This window comes from Bos mutus, chromosome 1 (genome assembly GCF_027580195.1).
Source record: "Bos mutus isolate GX-2022 chromosome 1, NWIPB_WYAK_1.1, whole genome shotgun sequence".
NCBI lineage: Eukaryota > Metazoa > Chordata > Mammalia > Artiodactyla > Bovidae > Bos > Bos mutus.
In genome coordinates, this window is record NC_091617.1 from 111,222,396 (window position 1) to 111,241,060 (window position 18,665).

The 18,665-nt window shown below is 36.9% G+C and overlaps 1 protein-coding gene across 2 annotated transcripts in view; it reads left to right on the forward strand.

The window, feature by feature from the left end:
* STRIT1 (small transmembrane regulator of ion transport 1) overlaps positions 1-13,369 on the forward strand; it is a 30,799-nt gene extending 17,430 nt beyond the window's left edge. The window contains exons 2-5 of one of the 2 annotated variants that reach the window (XM_070374419.1): positions 9,319-9,413; positions 9,972-10,051; positions 10,137-10,330; positions 13,088-13,187. In XM_070374419.1, the coding sequence (XP_070230520.1) occupies positions 10,318-10,330; positions 13,088-13,182 (108 nt within the window). In that variant the 5' untranslated portion in view covers positions 9,319-9,413; positions 9,972-10,051; positions 10,137-10,317 and the 3' untranslated portion in view covers positions 13,183-13,187. Of the gene's footprint in view, positions 1-9,318; positions 9,414-9,971; positions 10,052-10,136; positions 10,331-13,087; positions 13,188-13,283 lie in introns of those variants that run through there. The other variant, XM_070374413.1, reaches the window with a different exon arrangement.
* Positions 13,370-18,665: the final 5,296 nt, after the last annotated feature.

Sequence of the window (18,665 nt, forward strand, 5' to 3'; positions counted from 1 at the left end):
CTAGACCATTCAGGTATGACCTATATCAAATTTATGATTAAAAGTCTTCAAAAAGAATGGGCATAGAAGGAACCTACCTCAACATATTAAAGGCCATATGTGATAAGCCTACAGCAAGCATTATTCTCAGTGGGAAAAAACTGAAAGCATTCCCTCTAAGATCAGGAACAAGACAAGGGTGTCCACTTTCACCACTATTGTTCAACACAGTTTTGAAAGTCCTAGCTACAGCAATCAGAAAAGAAAAAGAAATAAAAAGAATCCAGATTGGAAAAGAAAAAGTAAAGCTTTCTCTGTCTGCAGATGACATGATACTGTACATAGAATACCCTAAAGATAGTATCAGAAAATTACTGGAGCTAATCAGAGAATTTAGCAAAGTTTCAGGATACAAAATCAATACACAGAAATTACTTGCATTTCTAAATACTAACAGTGAAAAATCAGAAAAAGAAATTAAGAATTAATCCCATTCACCATTGCAACAAAAAAATTAAATATCTTGGAATAAACTTAATTCCAGGAGTTGGTGATGGACAGGGAGGCTGGTGTGCTGCAGTTCATGGGGTTGCAAAGAGTCGGACATGACTGAGTGACTGAACTGAACTGAAGGAGACAAAAGAACTTACACAGAAAATTATAAGACACTGATGAAAGAAATCAAAGATGACATAAACAGATGGAGAGATATTCCATGTTCCTGGGTAGGAAGAATCAATATTATGAAAATGACTATACTGTCAAATGCAATCTACAGATTCAATGCAATCCCTATCAAATTACCAATGGCATTTTCCACAGAACTAGAACAAAAATTTTCACAATTCATATGGAAACACAGAAGACCACAAATAGCCAAAACAGTCTTGAGAAAGAAGAATAGAGCTGGAGGAATCAACCTTCCTGACTTCAGATTATACTACAACACTACAGTCATGAAGACAGTATAGTACTGGCACAAAAACAGAAATACAGACCAATGGAACAAGATAGAAAGCCAAGAAATAAACCCATGCACCTATGGGTACCTTTTTTTTTGACAAAGGAGGTAAGAATATACAATGGGGCAAAGACAGCCTCTTCAATAAATCATTCTGTGGGAAAACTGGACAATTACATGTAAAAGAATGAAATTAGAACACTTCGTAATACCGTACACAAAGATAAACTTAAAATAGATTAAAGACCTAAATGTGAGACCAGAAATTATACATCTCTTAGAGGAAAACATAGGCAGAACACTCAATAACATAAATCAAAGTAAGATCCTTTATGACTCACCTCCTAGAGTAATGGAAATAGAACCAAAAGTAAACACATGGGACATGATTAAACTTAAAAACTTTTGCACAGCAAAGGAAACTATAAGCATGGTGAAAAGACAACCCTCAGAATGGGAGAAAATAATTGCAAATGAAATAACTGACAAAGGATTAATTTCCAAAATATACAAGCGGCCCATACAACTCAATACCAAAAAAACAAACAACCCAATCAAAAGGTGGGGAAAAGACCTAAACAGACATACTTACAGATGGCTAACAAACACATGAAAAGAGGCTCAACATCACTCATTATTAGAGAAATGCCAATCAAAACTGCAATGATATCACCTCACACTGGTCAGAATGATCATCATCAAAAAGTCTACAATGAATAAGCACTGGAGAGGGTGTGGAGAAAGAGAACAATCTTGCACTGTTGGTGGGAATGTAAATTGATACAGCCACTACAGAAGATGCTATGGAGATTCCTTAAAAAACTAGGAATAAAACCACCTGGGGGACCCAGCAATCCCACTCCTAGTCATATACCCTGAGGAAATAAAAATTGAAAAAGACACATGTATCCCATTGTTCATTGCAGCACTATTTACATTAGCTAGAACATGGAAGCAACCTAGATGTCCATCGAAAGATGAATGGATAAAGAAGTTATGGTACACATACACAATGGAATGTTACTCAGCCATAAAAAGGAATGCATTTGAGTCAGTTCTAATGAAGTGGATGAACCTAGAGCCTGTCATACAGACTGAAGTAAGTCAGAAGGCGAAAGATGAATATTGTATTCTAACACATCAAGAGCCTCTTGATGAAAGTGAAAGAGGAGAGTGAAAAAGCTGGCTTAAAGCTCAACATTCAGAAAACTAAGATCATGGCATCTGGTCCCATCACTTCATGGCAAATAAATGGGGAAACAGTGAAAACAGCGGCTGACTTTATTTTTTTGGCTCCAAAATCGCTGCAGATGGAGATTGCAGCCACGAAATTAAAAGACACTTACTCCTTGGAAGGAAAGTTATGACCAACCTAGATAGCATATTCAAAAGCAGAGACATTACTTTGCCAACAAAGGTCCGTCTAGTCAAGGCTATGGTTTTTCCAGTGGTCATGTATGGATGTGAGAGTTGGACTATAAAGAAAGCTGAGAGCTGAAGAATTAATGCTTTTGAACTATGGTGTTGGAGAAGACTCTTGAGAGTCCCTTGGACTGCAAGGAGATCCAACCAGTCCATCCTAAAGGAGGTCAGCCCTGGGTGTTCATTGGAAGGACTGATGTTGAAGCTGAAACTCCAATCCTTTGGCCACCTGATGCGAAGAGCTGACTCATTTGAAAAGACCCTGATGCTGGGAAAGATTGAGGGCAAAGGAGAAGGGGACGATAGAGGATGAGATGGTTGGATGGCATCACCAACTAAACAGACATGGGTTTGTGTGGACTCCAGGAGTTGGTGATGGACAGGGAGGCCTGGCATGCTGCAGTTCATGGGGTCACAAAGAGTTGGACATGACTGAGCAACTGAAATGAACTGAACTGAACACACATATATATGGAATCTAGAAAAATGGTACTAAAGAATTTATTTACAGAGCAGCAGTGGAGAAACAGACAGAGAGAGTAGATTTATGGACATGAGGAGAGGGGAGAAGAGAGTGAGATGTATGGAAAGAGTAACATGGAAACTTACATTACCATATATAAAATAGATAGCCAACAGGAATTTGCTGTACATCTCGGGAAACTCAAACAGGGGCTCTGTATCAACCCAGAGGGATGAGATAGGGAGGGAGATGGGAGGGAGGTTCAAAAGGAAGGGGATTTATGTATACCTATGGGTGATTCATGTTGAGGTTTGACAGAAAAACAACAAAATTCTGTAAAGCAACTATCCTTCAATTAAAAAATAAATAAATTTTAAAAAGCAAAAATTCAACTTTGTTATCATTTTGCCTGGCATTTCTGCCAATCCTGTTCTATCTCCCTTTCCCATTTCCACCTTGCAGGTCTGGGGGTTTTTCTCTAAATCTTTCTTGTTTCAAGAACCAATTTGAACTTAAAGAAATTAAGATAGGATTCACATACTATAAAATTCACTCTTTTGAAAGCATGCAATTTGGTGATTTTAGAATATCCATAAGGCTGTACAACAATCACCACTACCTAATTCCAGAATATTGTCATCACTCCTCAAAGAAACATCATAGCTCTTAGCAATCACTCCCCATTTTCATCTCCCTCATTGCCAAGTAACCACTGATCCACTTTCTGTCCCCATAGATTTGCCTGTTCTGGATATTTCATAAAATGAAATCATAGAATATGGCTTCTTTCATTTAAGATAACATTTTCAAGGTTCAGATGGGTTTCGGCATATAGCAGAACTTCACTCCTTTTTACTGCTGCACAGCATCACATTGTATGGCTATAACATATTTGGCTTATTTATCAGTTTATTTCTACTTTTTGACTATTTGATAATGCGGTTATAAACATTTGTGTACAGTATTTGTCTAACACCTGTTTTTAATTCTCTTTGGTATACATGTAAGGATGAAATAGCTGGGTCTTAAGGTTAATTCCGTACCTCACATGAGGAAATGCAAAATTGTTTTTCAAGGTGACTGTACCATTTTACATTCCCACCAGCATCTCCATGTTCTGGATTCTCCACATTTTTGCCAGTACTTGTTATTGTCTTTTTTTATTATACTCATCTCGGTGGAGGTGAAGTGGTAGCTCATTATGGCCTTGATTTGTATTTCCCTAATGACTAGTGTTTTAGGTATATTTTCATGTGTTTATTGGCCACTTGTATATCTTCTTTGGATAAATGTCTATTTAAATTCTTTGCTCATTTAAAAATTGTTTTTTCTTAATTATTTAAGAGGTTTTTAAAAAATGTATTATAGACACTAAAGCATTATCAGATGTATGATTTGCAATATTTTTTCCATTCCAAAGATGGCTTTATTACTTTCTTGATGGTGTTCTTTGATGTACAAAAGTTTTAAATATGGATGAAGGTCAACTTATCTATTTTTCCTTTGATTGCTTCTACTTAGGTGTTATATCCAAGAAATAGTTGCCTGTTTCATCCCTGTTTTCTTCTGATTTTATAGTTTTAGATCTAACGTTTCGGTCTTTGGTGCATTTTGAGTTAATTTTTGAATATGTTATGAGGTAGGGAGTCTAGCATCATACTTTTGCATATTTAAAACTAGTTGTCCCAGCACCCTGTGTTGAAAAGACTATTCTTTCCCTAATATTTTGTCTTGGCAGCCTGCTGAAAATCAACTAACTGTAAGTATTTGGGTGAACTCTTAATTCTATTCCATTGACCTACATGTCTGTCCTTATACCTGTACCACACATTCTTGATGATTGTAACTTTCTAGTAAGTTTTGAGATCAGTTAAATGTGAGTTCTCCAACATTGTTTTCCTCTTCAAGATTGTTTTGATTACTCAAGGTCCCTTGCAATTCTGAATGAATTTTGAGGTGAGGTTTTCCATTTCTGCAAAACAAAAAACAACCAAAAAAGCAACAAGTCATTGGTATTTTGATAGAAATACATTATATGTGCTTAGTCAGCTGGTCGTGTCTGACTCTTTGTGACCCCATGGACTGCAGCCCTGCCAGGCTCCTCTGTCCATGGGGATTCTCTAGGTAATAATACTGGAGTGGGTTGCCATGCCCTCCTCCAGGGGATCTTCCCAACCCAGGTCCTCTCACATTGCAGGCAGATTCTTTATTGACTGAGCCACCAGAGAAGCCCAGAAAGACATCGAATCTGTAGATTGCTTCTGGTAGTATTGCCATCCTTAACATTATCAAGTGTTTTAATCTATAGGATAGATTAAAAAACATAATGGAATGTCCTTCCACTTATTTTTTCTCCTTTTAAATTGAAAAAGATAATTGCAACACTGTGTTGGTTTTGTCATACATCAACACAGATCAGCCATGGGTATACATATGTCCCTTAAGTGGCAACCCATTCCAGTACTCTTGCCTGGAAAATTCCATGGATGGAGGAGCCTAGTAGGCTACAGTCCATGGGGTTGCAGAGTTGGAAACAACTGAGCGACTTCACTTTTTTTCTTTCTTCCCTCTTGATCCACTTATTTAGATATTCTTTGATTTTCCTCGGCAATGTTTTGTCTGTCTTCAGTTACAGACCTTGTATATCTTTGGTTAAATGTATGATGTTGGGTAGGGGGGAGCATCTAGTCTTTCACAATTCAGTTCAGTTCAGTAGCTCAGTCGTGTCTGATTCTTTGTGACCCCATGAATTGCAGCACGCCAGGCCTCCCTGTCCATCACCAACTCCCGGAGTTCACTCAGACTCACATCCATAGAGTCAGTGATGCCATCCAGCCATCTCATCCTCTGTCGTCCCCTTCTCCTCCTGCCCCCAATCCCTCCCAGCATCAGAGTCTTTTCCAATGAGTCAACTCTTCGCATAAGGTGGCCAAAGTACTGGAGTTTCAGCTTTAGCATCATTCCTTCCAAAGAAATCCCAGGGCTGATCTCCTTGCAGTCCAAGGGACTCTCAAGAGTCTTCTCCAACACCACAGTTCAAAAGCATCAATTCTTCAGCGCTCCGCTTTCTTCATAGTCCAACTCTCACATCCATACATGACTACTGGAAAAACCATAGCCTTGACTAGATGGACCTTTGTTGGCAAAGTAATGTCTCTGCTTTTGAATATGCTGTCTAGGTTGGTCATAACTTTCCTTCCAAGGAGTAAGTGTCTTTTCATTTCATGGCTGCAGTCACCATCTGCAGTGATTTTGGAGCCCCAAAAAATAAAGTCTGACACTGTTTCCACTGTTTCCCCATCTATTTCCCATGAAGTGATGGGACCAGATGCCATGATCTTCATTTTCTGAATGTTGAGCTTTAAGCCAACTTTTTCACTCTCCACTTTCACCTTCATCAAGAGGCTTTTTAGTTCCTCTTCACTTTCTGCCATAAGGGTGGTGTCATCTGCATATCTGAGGTTATTGATATTGGTCCCGCCAATCTTGATTCCAGCTTGTGCTTCTTCCAGCCCAGCGTTTCTCATGATGTACTCTGCATAGAAGTTAAATAAGCAGGGTGACAATATACAGCCTTGACATACTCCTTTTCCTATTTGGAACCAGTCTGTTGTTCCATGTCCAATTCTAACTCTTGCTTCTATATGACCTATATGACCTGCATATAGGTTTCTCAAGAGGCAGGTCAGGTGGTCTGGTATTCCCATCTCTTTCAGAATTTTCCACAGTTTATTGTGATCCACACAGTCAAAGGTTTTGGCATAGCCAATAAAGCAGAAATAGATGTTTTTCTGGAACTCTCTTGCTTTTTCCATGACCCAGCGGATGTTGGCAATTTGATCTCTGGTTCCTCTGCCTTATCTAAAACCAGCTTGAACATCTGGAATTTCACAGTTCACATATTGCTGAAGCCTGGCTTGGAGAATTTTGAGCATTTAAGATATACTTTATGTTTTTATTGAAGTATAATTACTTTGAAATGTTGTGTTAGTTTCTGCTATACAACAAAATGAATCAACTATATGTATACATATAGCTCTTTTTTGGATTTCCTTTCCATTTAGGTCAGCACATAGCATTGAGTAGAGTTCCCTGTGCTATACAGTAAGTTCTCATTAGTTATCTATTTTATACATAGTACTGTATATACATCAATCGCTTTCTCCCAGTTCATCCCACTCCCAGCAATGGGATTTTTATATTGATAGATTCCCTTCATGAAGTTGAGAATTTATTCCTAATTCATTTATTGAGTGTTTTTATCTTGAAGTAGTATTTGATTTTTATCAAATGTTTTTTCTGCATCTACTGAGATGATCATGTGGTTTTTGTTATTCTATTAATGTAGTACATAATATTAACTTGTATTTGAAAGTTGTATTGACTATATACTCCTGAAATAAATCCTACTTGATCATGGTGTATAATTTTTATGCTACTGGATATGGCTTGTTGGTTTATTGCTGAGAAGTTTTGCATCTACTTTCATTAGCAAGATTGGGTCTGTAGTGTTCTTATAAGATCTTTGGTTTTGGTTTTAGGGTGACACTGGCAGCATGGGGTGAGTTGGGAAGTCTTCTTTCCTTTTCTATGCTTGCAAAGAGTTTTTAAGAGTTAGTATTAACTCTGCAAGTTTGGTAGTATTCACCAGTGAAGCCATCTATTCTAGGACTTTGGTTTGTGGGATATTTTATTATGACTTCAACTTCTTTACTTTTTATAAGTCTATTCAAATATGCTATTCTTTTTGAGTCACTTTTGGGAGTTTGTGTGTTTATAGGAATTTGTCCATATTCAGATCTGTAATATTGACATATAATATCTAATATTTATATTATATCTATAATTCTGGATATAAAAAAAGTTTGAAAAATGAAGAATTCTGACTTCTTTTGAATAAGGAGACAAGTATTTGAAAATTTTTTAGCTTAAATACCCTAGAAGAAACTAATGTCACCTTGATAATAAAGGAAGTGAAGTCGCTCAGTCGTGTCCGACTCTTTGCAGGGCCATAGCCTACCAGACTTCTCCGTCCATCAGATTTTCCAGGCAAGGGTACTGGAGTGGGTTGCCATTTCCTTCTCCAACAATGTCACCTTAATAATAAAGGAACTGAGATCTAAATATTCAAGAAACTTGCAAATTAAAAATAGAAAATGTACCTATATACCTAAGTGATATGCCCTAAGAAGATGATGAGAAAATGGTCAAATACAGGCCCTTGGGTTTATGAGTTTAAAGCAAAACTAGTCTAATAATGAATAAGACATTTTTTCCTGAATAAATATTATAAAACTTTTTAAAAAACTGATAACAAGGAAATGAGATTTTAGATTGAAACTTTCTCTGAGATCTGGGCAGTTCATGTTCATTGAATTAGTTTTTCTTTTTTTCCCTCTCTCTATAGAGAACTAGCTTCCCTGGTGGGTCAGATGGTAAAGAATCCACCTGCAACACGGGAGACCTGGATTCAACCCCTGGGTCTAATATGTAGTCTATAGATTATAAGATGAAGTCAACCATGTATCTGCTGATACTTTATAAGTTGACCTGTCTTTATACTTAGAAATGTTTCTTAATAGTAGGCTTCCCTGGTGGCTCAGATGGTAAAGAATCTGCCTGCAATGTAGGAGACCCTGTTCAATCCCTGAGTCAGGAAGATCCCCTGGGAAATGGCAACCCACTCCAGTATTCTTGCTTGGAAAATTCCATGGACAAAGGAGACCAGCAGCTTACAGACTATGGGGTTATGATGAGTCAGACACAACTGAGTGACTATCACTCCCTCACTCATAGAAAACTAAAGAAAATAATGAGTTGTAAAGTAATCCACCCTCAGAATCAAAATTTGTGTAATAATGTTAATATACCACATTAGAAAAGAGTTTAAGACATGTGACATGGAAATAACTATTTTTAATGTATACACTTTCATACATTCTATTTTTATCCATTTCAGGCAGATTATACCCTAATACATATGTATCTTTGTTTGTTCTTTGGACGGTACTTTACTGTTTCTTTTGAATATCTTTTTTTTTTTATAAGTGTTCATTTGAGCCTATTTGTTTAAAGTGTTCAGCTTTTAATGAGATTGAACATTATGCTTTTCTTCTTTTTCTATCTATCTTGCCCTCAATTAAGTTTTGTTCAATATATAGCTATTTAATATTGGGAAAACACCTCCTGACTTTACCAGGCATTTTGTTACATAACCTCTCTTCTTATCTGGTAAAGCCAGTCATTCTTTCAATATTAAATTGGAGAGAGATGACAGCTTGGCTTAAGTGATATTAAACCTTATCAGATTTTTTGGCTGCACACTCTAATCTGTAGGTAGAAATTCATAGGTTATCCTTGCCTGTGTGGGTGGTAGCATCCTGGATTCATACAATAGCAAGTTCAGTGTGGCTGAAGCATCATTGCAAATGGGAAATTAGAGGGGTGAGATTTTTTAGGGATCTTAACAAGAAACCTGCTTTTTATTCTCTAGGAGATGGAGAACCATTGGTGGATTTTGATGAGTGATAAGATGTGGTCGTTTGCAAGAAACATTACTCTTGGAACTCTGAAGGTGGATCAGATCAGGTAAGTCTGTCTTTAGAGGAGGACACTCAGTCTTGTGCTGGATTTTTTCAAAGTCAGTTAAAGGTCATTTTGCAAAACTTTTCCATCCAGACCTAAAAGTTACTCCAATGAGAATCTAGGGCATAGTCTAGGTCATGTTACATAAACGAGGTTGGACTTGAAAAATGGAATGTCCCATTTTTATACATTGCTAATAAAAACAAGATTATAACTGCTCTCTGAAAAGTCTAGGCAATACCACAATTTTTTATTGTTTTCATTTCTAGGACATTTATATTTACAATTTTCTGTTTTTAGATTGGTTCATAGAAGGGGCACCATTTATTTTATCTTTTGCATTCTGTAATGTAATAAAGAATTGTCTAAATTTCATATAGCTTTTTCATCTTTTTGACACTTCCTTGGGTAGGTATTAGTATCTTCATTTTAAAACTAAAGAAGCTGATGCTCAATTAAGCTACTTTCATTTATTACAGAAATAGCAATTGGAATTTGAATCTAGGTCTCTCCAACTTCAAAGTCCTTTCTCTCCATCATACCACCCTTCTTCTTTAATAGGACTTGTCTAATTGAAATGTCATCTTTCCTCTGTACACCCACTTCCCTGAAGAGTTCCTTCATGTTGTCTGAGGCATTGAGTGAGTAAAAAAATCTGCATATCTCTGAGTTAGAATTATTCAGCTTAACTTTAGATCCTATAGTCCCTTGTTTCCTTCATAATAGGATAAAGAAAAAGACAGAGGAGTTCTGCTTTTCAGTGCCTTACATCACCCAGACAGTTGGCAGCCAGGAGTCAGGCAGCTGCCACACTCTTCACGTATCTATTTAAAGTTCAAAGAGACACTGGATAACAATAACAAAGAGGTAAGAGTGGCCCTGACCAGCCCACCCAACAACAGGAAGAATGGCTGAAAAAGGTAAGATTTAAGGCACCCAACTCTCTTAGCAAAAAACATTCCAGGCTCCCAGGTTTATTTTCTGTTTCCCTGTTATTCTGAAGAGCAAGGTATCTCTTCTAAAGGAGCATTAATCACATTATGTTAGTGTGACTGCAAAAATGCATTAGATATGCAATTTATGGACCGCATCTATACATTAAGTGAGTAACTTTGAAAGGTTCAAAGAAACAAAAGAGTTTAATTTGCTCATGCTTGTTTTGAAAATTGAGTTAGAAGCAGGTTACTCTCCAGCGTTGTACTGGATTTGAATTTGAAGTACGGTGGTGCACTGGGCTAGAATTAAGGATATTTTAATTTTGTGTTGGATGTGCTACTCAATGGCCATGTGAATTTGGGGAAATCCTTCTACCTTTCTGTGTTTTTTGACTGTCAAAAATAAATAAAATAGGCTTAGTCATTTCTAAGATGCTTCACATCTGAATTTCTTTTCTTCTGGTTTTTAAATGTTTTTTATATCTAAGAAAAATAATTGATAAGATGGGCTAAATATATATACTGCGTCCAAGAAAGCTTTAAATGTCTATGGAAATTAATGCTTTTAATGCTGACAACAATCTCATGAGATATCACCATTTCCATTTTACAGATAAGGAAACTGAGGCATAACAAAATTTAGTAACTTGCTTGTAATCATATGCAAGAGCGTGGGGGCACCAGCTTTTAAACCTGGATAGTCTTATCCCAGAGCACAGTGTTCTTAATATGTATAAGTCTACCTGCTTGGGCATGCTCAGGATCAGAGAGAAGTATTTTGAAATTATTCTTCATGTTTAAAAAGAGATTTTGTGCTTATTTGTACTATTGATGTAAGTGATATATGCAAATATTATGTTCCTATATATTCCTATTTCGAACCAATGCTACAGATTATAATAAAACTTAAAGTACTAGTGTTAACAGAAGACAAATGCAGGTATGCTTTGAGTATTTAAAAGCACAATGTTTTTTTTTTTTCACAGAATAATAAATAATGAGATACTATAAAGTGCTAAAAGTAGTAGTATTATGTACATTTTAGAATTGTATTAAAATATGCTTGTATAAAATACAAATGCTCAGTTAAAATATTGGTATTAATTCTAAGTTCCTGGAAATCAGGAAAAATACTAAATCAATATAGAAACAGTTCAAAAAAATTATTGTGACCTCCAGTGTAATGGTACCTTAATTCATAAAAAGGCTTTTATCCAAATGAGAGTAAAGAGCATATCATAATGTTCCCTTTATCCTTAAGGCAATGCCACATGGCAGGTAAAGAGAAAAAAATTTTCACATTGTTGTGGTTAATGCTTTGTTCAAGGTCACAGTGTGATGGAGAAGTTAAGTAAAGCTGTTGAACTTGTGAGAGTTGAGACACTCCAACAATTTTGGAAACCCACTCCAGTGTTCTTGCCTGGAGAATCCCAGGGACGGGGGAGCCTGGTGGACTGCCGTCTATGGGGTCGCACAGAGTCGGACATGACTGAAGCAACTTAGCAGCAGCGGCAGCAAGCTATTAAAATTCATATTAATTTCAGGAGATTTGCTATTATGTCTCCAAATTTTAGAAGTGTCTCATTTCTTGATGATTTTAACAGCATTAAAAAAACTTTATTTTTAGAGTGATAGAAATTGTAATAGGAATGCAGTTGCTAAGAATATGCATTTTCTTTGTTAGCTAATTGCATAAAATCTAATTGTGCTTTCAGTTAAGAATATATCTGAGCCTTTAACACAGGGCGTTATTCTATAATGATGTCTTTCTGTGTTTTGAACTATTTTGTGTGGTGTCTGAAATAAGATTGAGATGCAGTGAAAAAATACTTTTATAAGTTGCCTTTTTACAGGTAAGGGTATAAGTAGGAAACTTATAAATATATAATATACATATAAATATAAAAATATAATAAAGAGGAGTTATACTTTTGTCTTCTATGTGTGTGTTGGATCAGTGTTGGTTGCTATACTGAACCAGTTGACAAAATAGAATCTCTTTGCTCTGTTCAGGAATGATTACATGATTACGTAAAGTGTAATGCTTTCTTTTCCTATGATAAAGTCAGCTATCAAATCTAAGAACAGTTTTCAACACCTTCCCTACTTTATGATTATTTAGTAGTAATTACCTCACTTTCCAGTGTTTCTATGTAAACAGCTGGTCTCTGTGTTGTTGAACAAATGCAGGAATGTGTTCTGTATACGGCAAACACACACATGGTGGTTAGAGTTTACAAAGTCTTGGCACTTACTCAATGTCATTTGATTCTTAGAACAATTCCTGGAGGTGGATATCATGAGTTTCACTCTCTGTATTTTACAAACCGGGAAGTTCAAGCTCAGGATTGCCCAAGGTCACCTAACTGTAAAAGGAAGGCATATGGTTTGAACACAGTCCTCTGTCCATGGGATTCTCCAGGCCAGAACACTGGAGTGGGTGGCCTTTCCCTTCCCTAGGGGATCTTCCCAACCCAGGGGTTGAACCCGACTCTCCTGCGTTGCAGGCAGATTCTTTACCAGCTGAGCCACCAGGTGGCTTTCACACACACCCTTCTCTTTCAAATACCCAGCTGAGTCACAAGCACCCTTTGTAGAAAAGAAAATAATAATCATGTATGGGTATCATTAGAGAGTGTATTTTTTTTCCCTTGATATTATATCAAATTTCCTCTTATCCTCTTGATTCAGAAGATTTAATACCAACATGACCATTCTAATCTGATTTCTCTTGTTTTTCAGCAGAGGCTACATTATCTCGCTATGTGGTCCCTATTCTTCTCTTAATTGGCTGGATTGTGGGATGCATCGTAATGGTTTATGTTGTCTTCTCTTAGAAAGGTAAAGTTTTCAATAATTGAATGTTTATTCATTAAGAGTATACATTACTCCAGGAATAATGTTACTTGTTTTACTAATAGAACATTTTATCATGCAGGCCAGAAGACTTCAGACTGACATCATTTAGAAGAATTAAGAAAAGCATGAAATGACAGATTATTAAATGTTTCTCATGTAAATGACTGCAATGGTTGACATCAGTTTATAAACTTGCATTTGTAAACTGTTGCTTTGAACCTAAGAATCTCATCAGAAACATATTTAAAAATTCTGGGTACAAATAACTATAGGAAAATATAGATGAATTTCTTTATCACTTGAGAGTAAGAAAAATGTTCCTAACTATGACTTAAAATGCATAACCAATAGGAAAACATTTGGTAAATTAAACATAAAAAAGTGAGCCAGAAATAAGAGACATAGTTCATAGAAAACAAAATGTAAATGTAAACTTGTCCCTTAAAACTCTTATTACATAATAAGAGAACTGTAATTAACTCTGAACGGAAGAGGCATTATTCACCTGTCAGATGGGGAATATGAAGATATTTGACAGTATATACTGGTAAGGCTGTGGGGAAATAAGTACTCTTCTATACTGTTTTTAGAAATCCAAAATGATATAATACTTTTGGGAGTATTTAGCAATCACAGTACCAGAATTACCATATGCATTTAACTTTTGACCCAGCTATTCCTCTTCTAGGAATACTGATGTTTCCTCAAATACACTGGTAAAAATACAAAACCATATATGCACAAGTCTATTCATTATAGCATAATCTATCAGAGCAAAACCCTGGAAAAAGCCAAATATTTATTAATAGAAGACCAACTGAATAAACTGTAGTCGATCCACATACTGTGGCACTTAAGCATCTGTAAAGGGCTTCTCTGCTCTGGTGGCTCAGATTGTAAAGAATCTGCCTGCAATGTGGGAGTCCTGGGTTCAATCCCTGGGCCAGCAAGATCCCTTAGAGAGGAGAATGGCAACCCACTCCAGTAGGAAAAGGAATGAATGAAGGGGGTCTCTATACAGTGATATGATGTCATCTCTGGAAAAAACAAAAACCCCAAACAGGTACAGAACAATCTATGTTCTCTTTTGTGTAAGAAAGGAGGGGCTATACCAACATGCACACATACCTGCATGTATTAAAAATACCGGAACAGAGGAGCCACAAATGGATGAGAACTTCATAACTTCATTTCTAACAAGTTTTCAGGTAATGCTGATGGTCCTGGTCCAAAACCCATAGTTTGAAAACCACTGCTGTAGAAGTGCTATGGTTTGACTGTTCGTGTCCCCTCACGATTCTTAAGTTGAAAACCTAACCCCTAAAGTTGATGATATTTGGCAGTGAGGGTGAAGTTTGGGAGGTGATTAGAGCATGAATGTGGAGCCCTCACGAATGGGATCAGTGCCCGTTTCTTCCTCATTAACTACAGCATCCTTTTCTGCTGCTGCTACTGCTAAGTCGCTTCAGTCGTGTCCGACTCTGTGCGACCCCATAGACGGCAGCCCACCAGGCTCCCCCGTCCCTGGGATTCTCCAGGCAAGAACACCGGAGTGGGTTGCCATCTCCTTCTCCAATGCATGGAAGTGAAAAGCGAAAGTGAAGTCGCTCAGTCGTGTCCGACTCTTCGGGACCCCATGGACTGCAGCCTACCAGGCTCCTCCGTCCATGGGGTCCTCCAGGCAAGAGCACTGGAGTGGGGTGCCATTGCCTTCTCTGCTTCTAGTCAACTAATTTTTCTGTAGAAAAGGAAAATCTCTTACCAAAAAAATTAGGGAAAGCTTTGGCTTTGTTCAGTAATTTTTATCTTATAGACTTGATTAAACATTTCAAAAAAGCTTTTAAAAAAATCTGTTTAAAGCAGTATTTTAAAAATGCTAACCGAAAATGTATATAAAATTAGGCTCAACTATGCTCATGAACCACTTGACCTAATTTTAGTTTTCTCATGACTTGAGAAGATTGAACTCATCCTGAATCAGAGGACCACTGGATCTGGCTCCTGTAGTCTTGTGAAAGCCGACTGTTAAATTTTCAGGAATTTTCTAAGTTAGTCTCCGTCTCATTGGCAGCTTTAAATTGGCCACAGAAATCAACAAGTACTATAAATCAGGGCTTTCCCCCACTGGACAGCCAGTTTTTAAACATTCACCAGGACACTGCTGACCTGAATCCTCTAGACTTCCCTGACAGAGGTTTGTAGGGGTTTCAAAACCATCTACCATTTGCCCCCTTCTTCACATTGTTTGAATTAATTAAAAATATGGCTGTTCTATTCCCTTGACCTCTTTCTGTATGATAGACTTTAATGAGAAACCCATGAAAGCCATAGCTTTCTCAGAACACATACATTCAAACAAAACTGTAGATGCCATTTCAATGGATTTCCTGAAATCCATTAAAAGACTTGCTAGGTGAAGCAGCCTGCAGGCTGTCACCAACCTTCTGAAGGCTTTAGGCTTCTTTACAACTGGGCTCTGCTTTCACCTGGGTTAAAGACGTCGTCTCATATTTTAGCTTTCTTCCTAGAGACTGCGTTTTTCTCTACTTCTTTCTGCTGATACCATTCCTGCATGACCTGTCAGGTTTCTGGCATTTTTATACCTGTATACCACAGAGTTCTGACATTAGATTAGAAAGTTAGAAAACAAGACTGAGGTAACCTATGTACTTTGTCAGAACAACTTTCTTTTCTTTAGTCTGGAGTATTTTTCCTCCCTACATGCTGGGCCTTTTCCTTAGTTTTTTGAAGCTACAGGATATCTCGTTTCTTGTTCAAATGTGTGTCCAACTTTTCCCTGAAACACAAAAGCTTCAGCATTCCCACACATCTTAACTTTCCACCTTGAACAAAGACTTTCTTACTTTAAGAGCTCAATATTCTTTAACACTTTAAAACAGATTGTAATGTTGTTTTCAAGCAGTAGTAGAAATGAATTTTTCTATAATTATTTTAATGCTATGTTTTCATATCCAACCGGATCATTTGCTCAGAGAACAAAGAAATTTTAGTGCAGTGAAAAGAACAAAAGTTTTGAAAGTCAGATTGTTGTATTCTAGTTTAGGAGTCCTTTGAGGAGTTAATTAATCTTTCTAACCTTAGTTTTCTCAACTATAAAAGAAGAAGAATGTTTTCATGGAATTGTTGTGAAGACTGCAATGTTTGCTAAGCCTGCCTGAACTTAAACAATTGAATCATTTATTAAAAGACAGATTCTCAAACTTCTGCTCTGGAGAGTTCATTTCAGTAGGTCAAGAGAAGGCCTATTAAGAAATAAATTCCCCAGGTGATTTTTGTCATCACAGAAGTTTAGAAACATACCTATCATATATATGTGTGAGTCTATGTAGGCATTACTTCTCTGGTACATAAGACCCTGATCAATGACAGCTTATATTGGTAAACCTCAATCATGTTCCTGTTTATTGCTACAACAGAAAATCAGCACTTTGTATGAGCTTATATTACATCATACTTTTTAATTACATGAAGTATTAATGACATATTATTTGTTCACTCATATTTTCATACATGTGAATTTTTTGTTAAATTTGAGCCCTTTATGAATGAATACATTTCTCATTTCTCCAAGTCATAGCACAAAGTATCAAAATACACAACTAATAAATGTGTCATGCAACTAATAAATGGGTAATTCTTTTTCCCTTACAATATTCTTGAATGCACAATGTTAATGTTCTAACTTTGAACTTTCTAGATGTCTTTGGAGCAGTGTAAGCTGGATTGGAATTCTCAAAGAAGTGATTAATGATCTGTGAACAGTAGGATTAGGTAGGTGGCAGCATACAGATTTCACAAGGCATAGAATCTTAAATGCTTTAAGTTTACAAAATCTTCAGCTTACATAAGTGCAGATGTAGTTATTTAAGAAGAAGACTCTGAGTTAACTGTGTATCATTTTGGTTGCATAACTTCCCACCTTATATCATCACAGCCCTCACTCTGTGCCCCTCCCTCTCAAGGTATGTATTGATGTCAGAGCTAAAAATGTTAATTTCTCTATACCCTGTATTAGGACATAAAACATAAGAACATCTTAAAGCTTTTTATTACTCACTATGTCTAGGAAAAGAAAGAAATTCCAATGAGTTCTGAAATATCTAAGGAAACTCATCCTGAGCAACCAAACCTGGTAGAGCTGAGGCGATTCCCTAGAGAACAGAAGGCTACAGGCGAGGTCCCTGTGCACAAGACCTGTAGCAGTCGGCCTTCTGTGCCCACAAGTTCTGCATTGTGGATACAACCAACTGCAAAACAAAGCATTTGAAAAAACAATTCCAGAAAGTTCCTCAAATTGAATTTGCTACATGCCAGTAACAACTTACATAGATTTACATTGTATTTACAACTATTTGCATTGGATTTATTTTGTGTTAGGTATTATAAGTAGTCTAGAAATTATTTAAAGTGGATTAAACATTTAAATGTAAGACTGGATACTATAAGACTCTGAGAGGATAATATAGACAGAACACTCTGACCTAAATCACAGTGATATCTTTTTGTATCTACCTCCAGGAGTAATGAAAATAAGAACAAAAACAAATGGGATCTAATTAAACTTAAAAGCTTTTGCACAGCAAAGGAAACAATGGACCAAATGAAAAATGGGAGAAAATATTTACAAATGAAGAGGTTGACAAAGCATTAATCTCCAAAATATACAAATAGCTTAGATAGCTCAATATAAAAAATAAAACCCAATTAAAAATGGACAGAAGCATGGATGGACTTAGAGAGTATCACACTGAGTGACGTAAGTCAGAGAATGGAAAATATCATATGACATCCCTTATATGTGGAATCTAAAAAGAAATGATACAAATGAATTTATTTACAAAACAGAAACAGACTCACAAACTTTAAGAATGAGCTTATGGTTGCTGGAGGAAGGATGGGGAGAAGGAACCGTTAGGGAGTTTGGGATGGACATGTACACACAGCTATACTTAAAATGAATGACCAACAAGGACCTACTGTATACCACATGGAACTCTGCTCGGTGTTATGTGGCAGCCTGGATGGGAGGGGAGTTTGCGGGGAGAATGGATGCGTGTATATGTATGGCTGAGTCCCTTCGTTGTTCACCTGAAACTATCACAACATTGTTTATTGGCTGTCAGTCAGTTCAGTTCAGTTCCTCAGTCTTGTTTGACTCTTTGCAACCCCATGGACTGCAGCACACCAGGGTTCCCTGTCCATCACCAACTCCTAGAGCCTACTCAAACTAATATCCATCACATCGGTGATGCCACCCAACCATCTTACCCTCTCTTGTCCCCTTCTCCTCTCACCTTCAATCTTTCCCAGCACTGGGGGCTTTTCCAATGAGTCTGTTCTTTGCATCAGGTGGCCAAAGTATTGGGGTTTCAGCTTCAGCATCAGTCCTTCCAATGAACATTCAGAACTGATTTCCTTTAGGATGGACTGGTTGGATCTC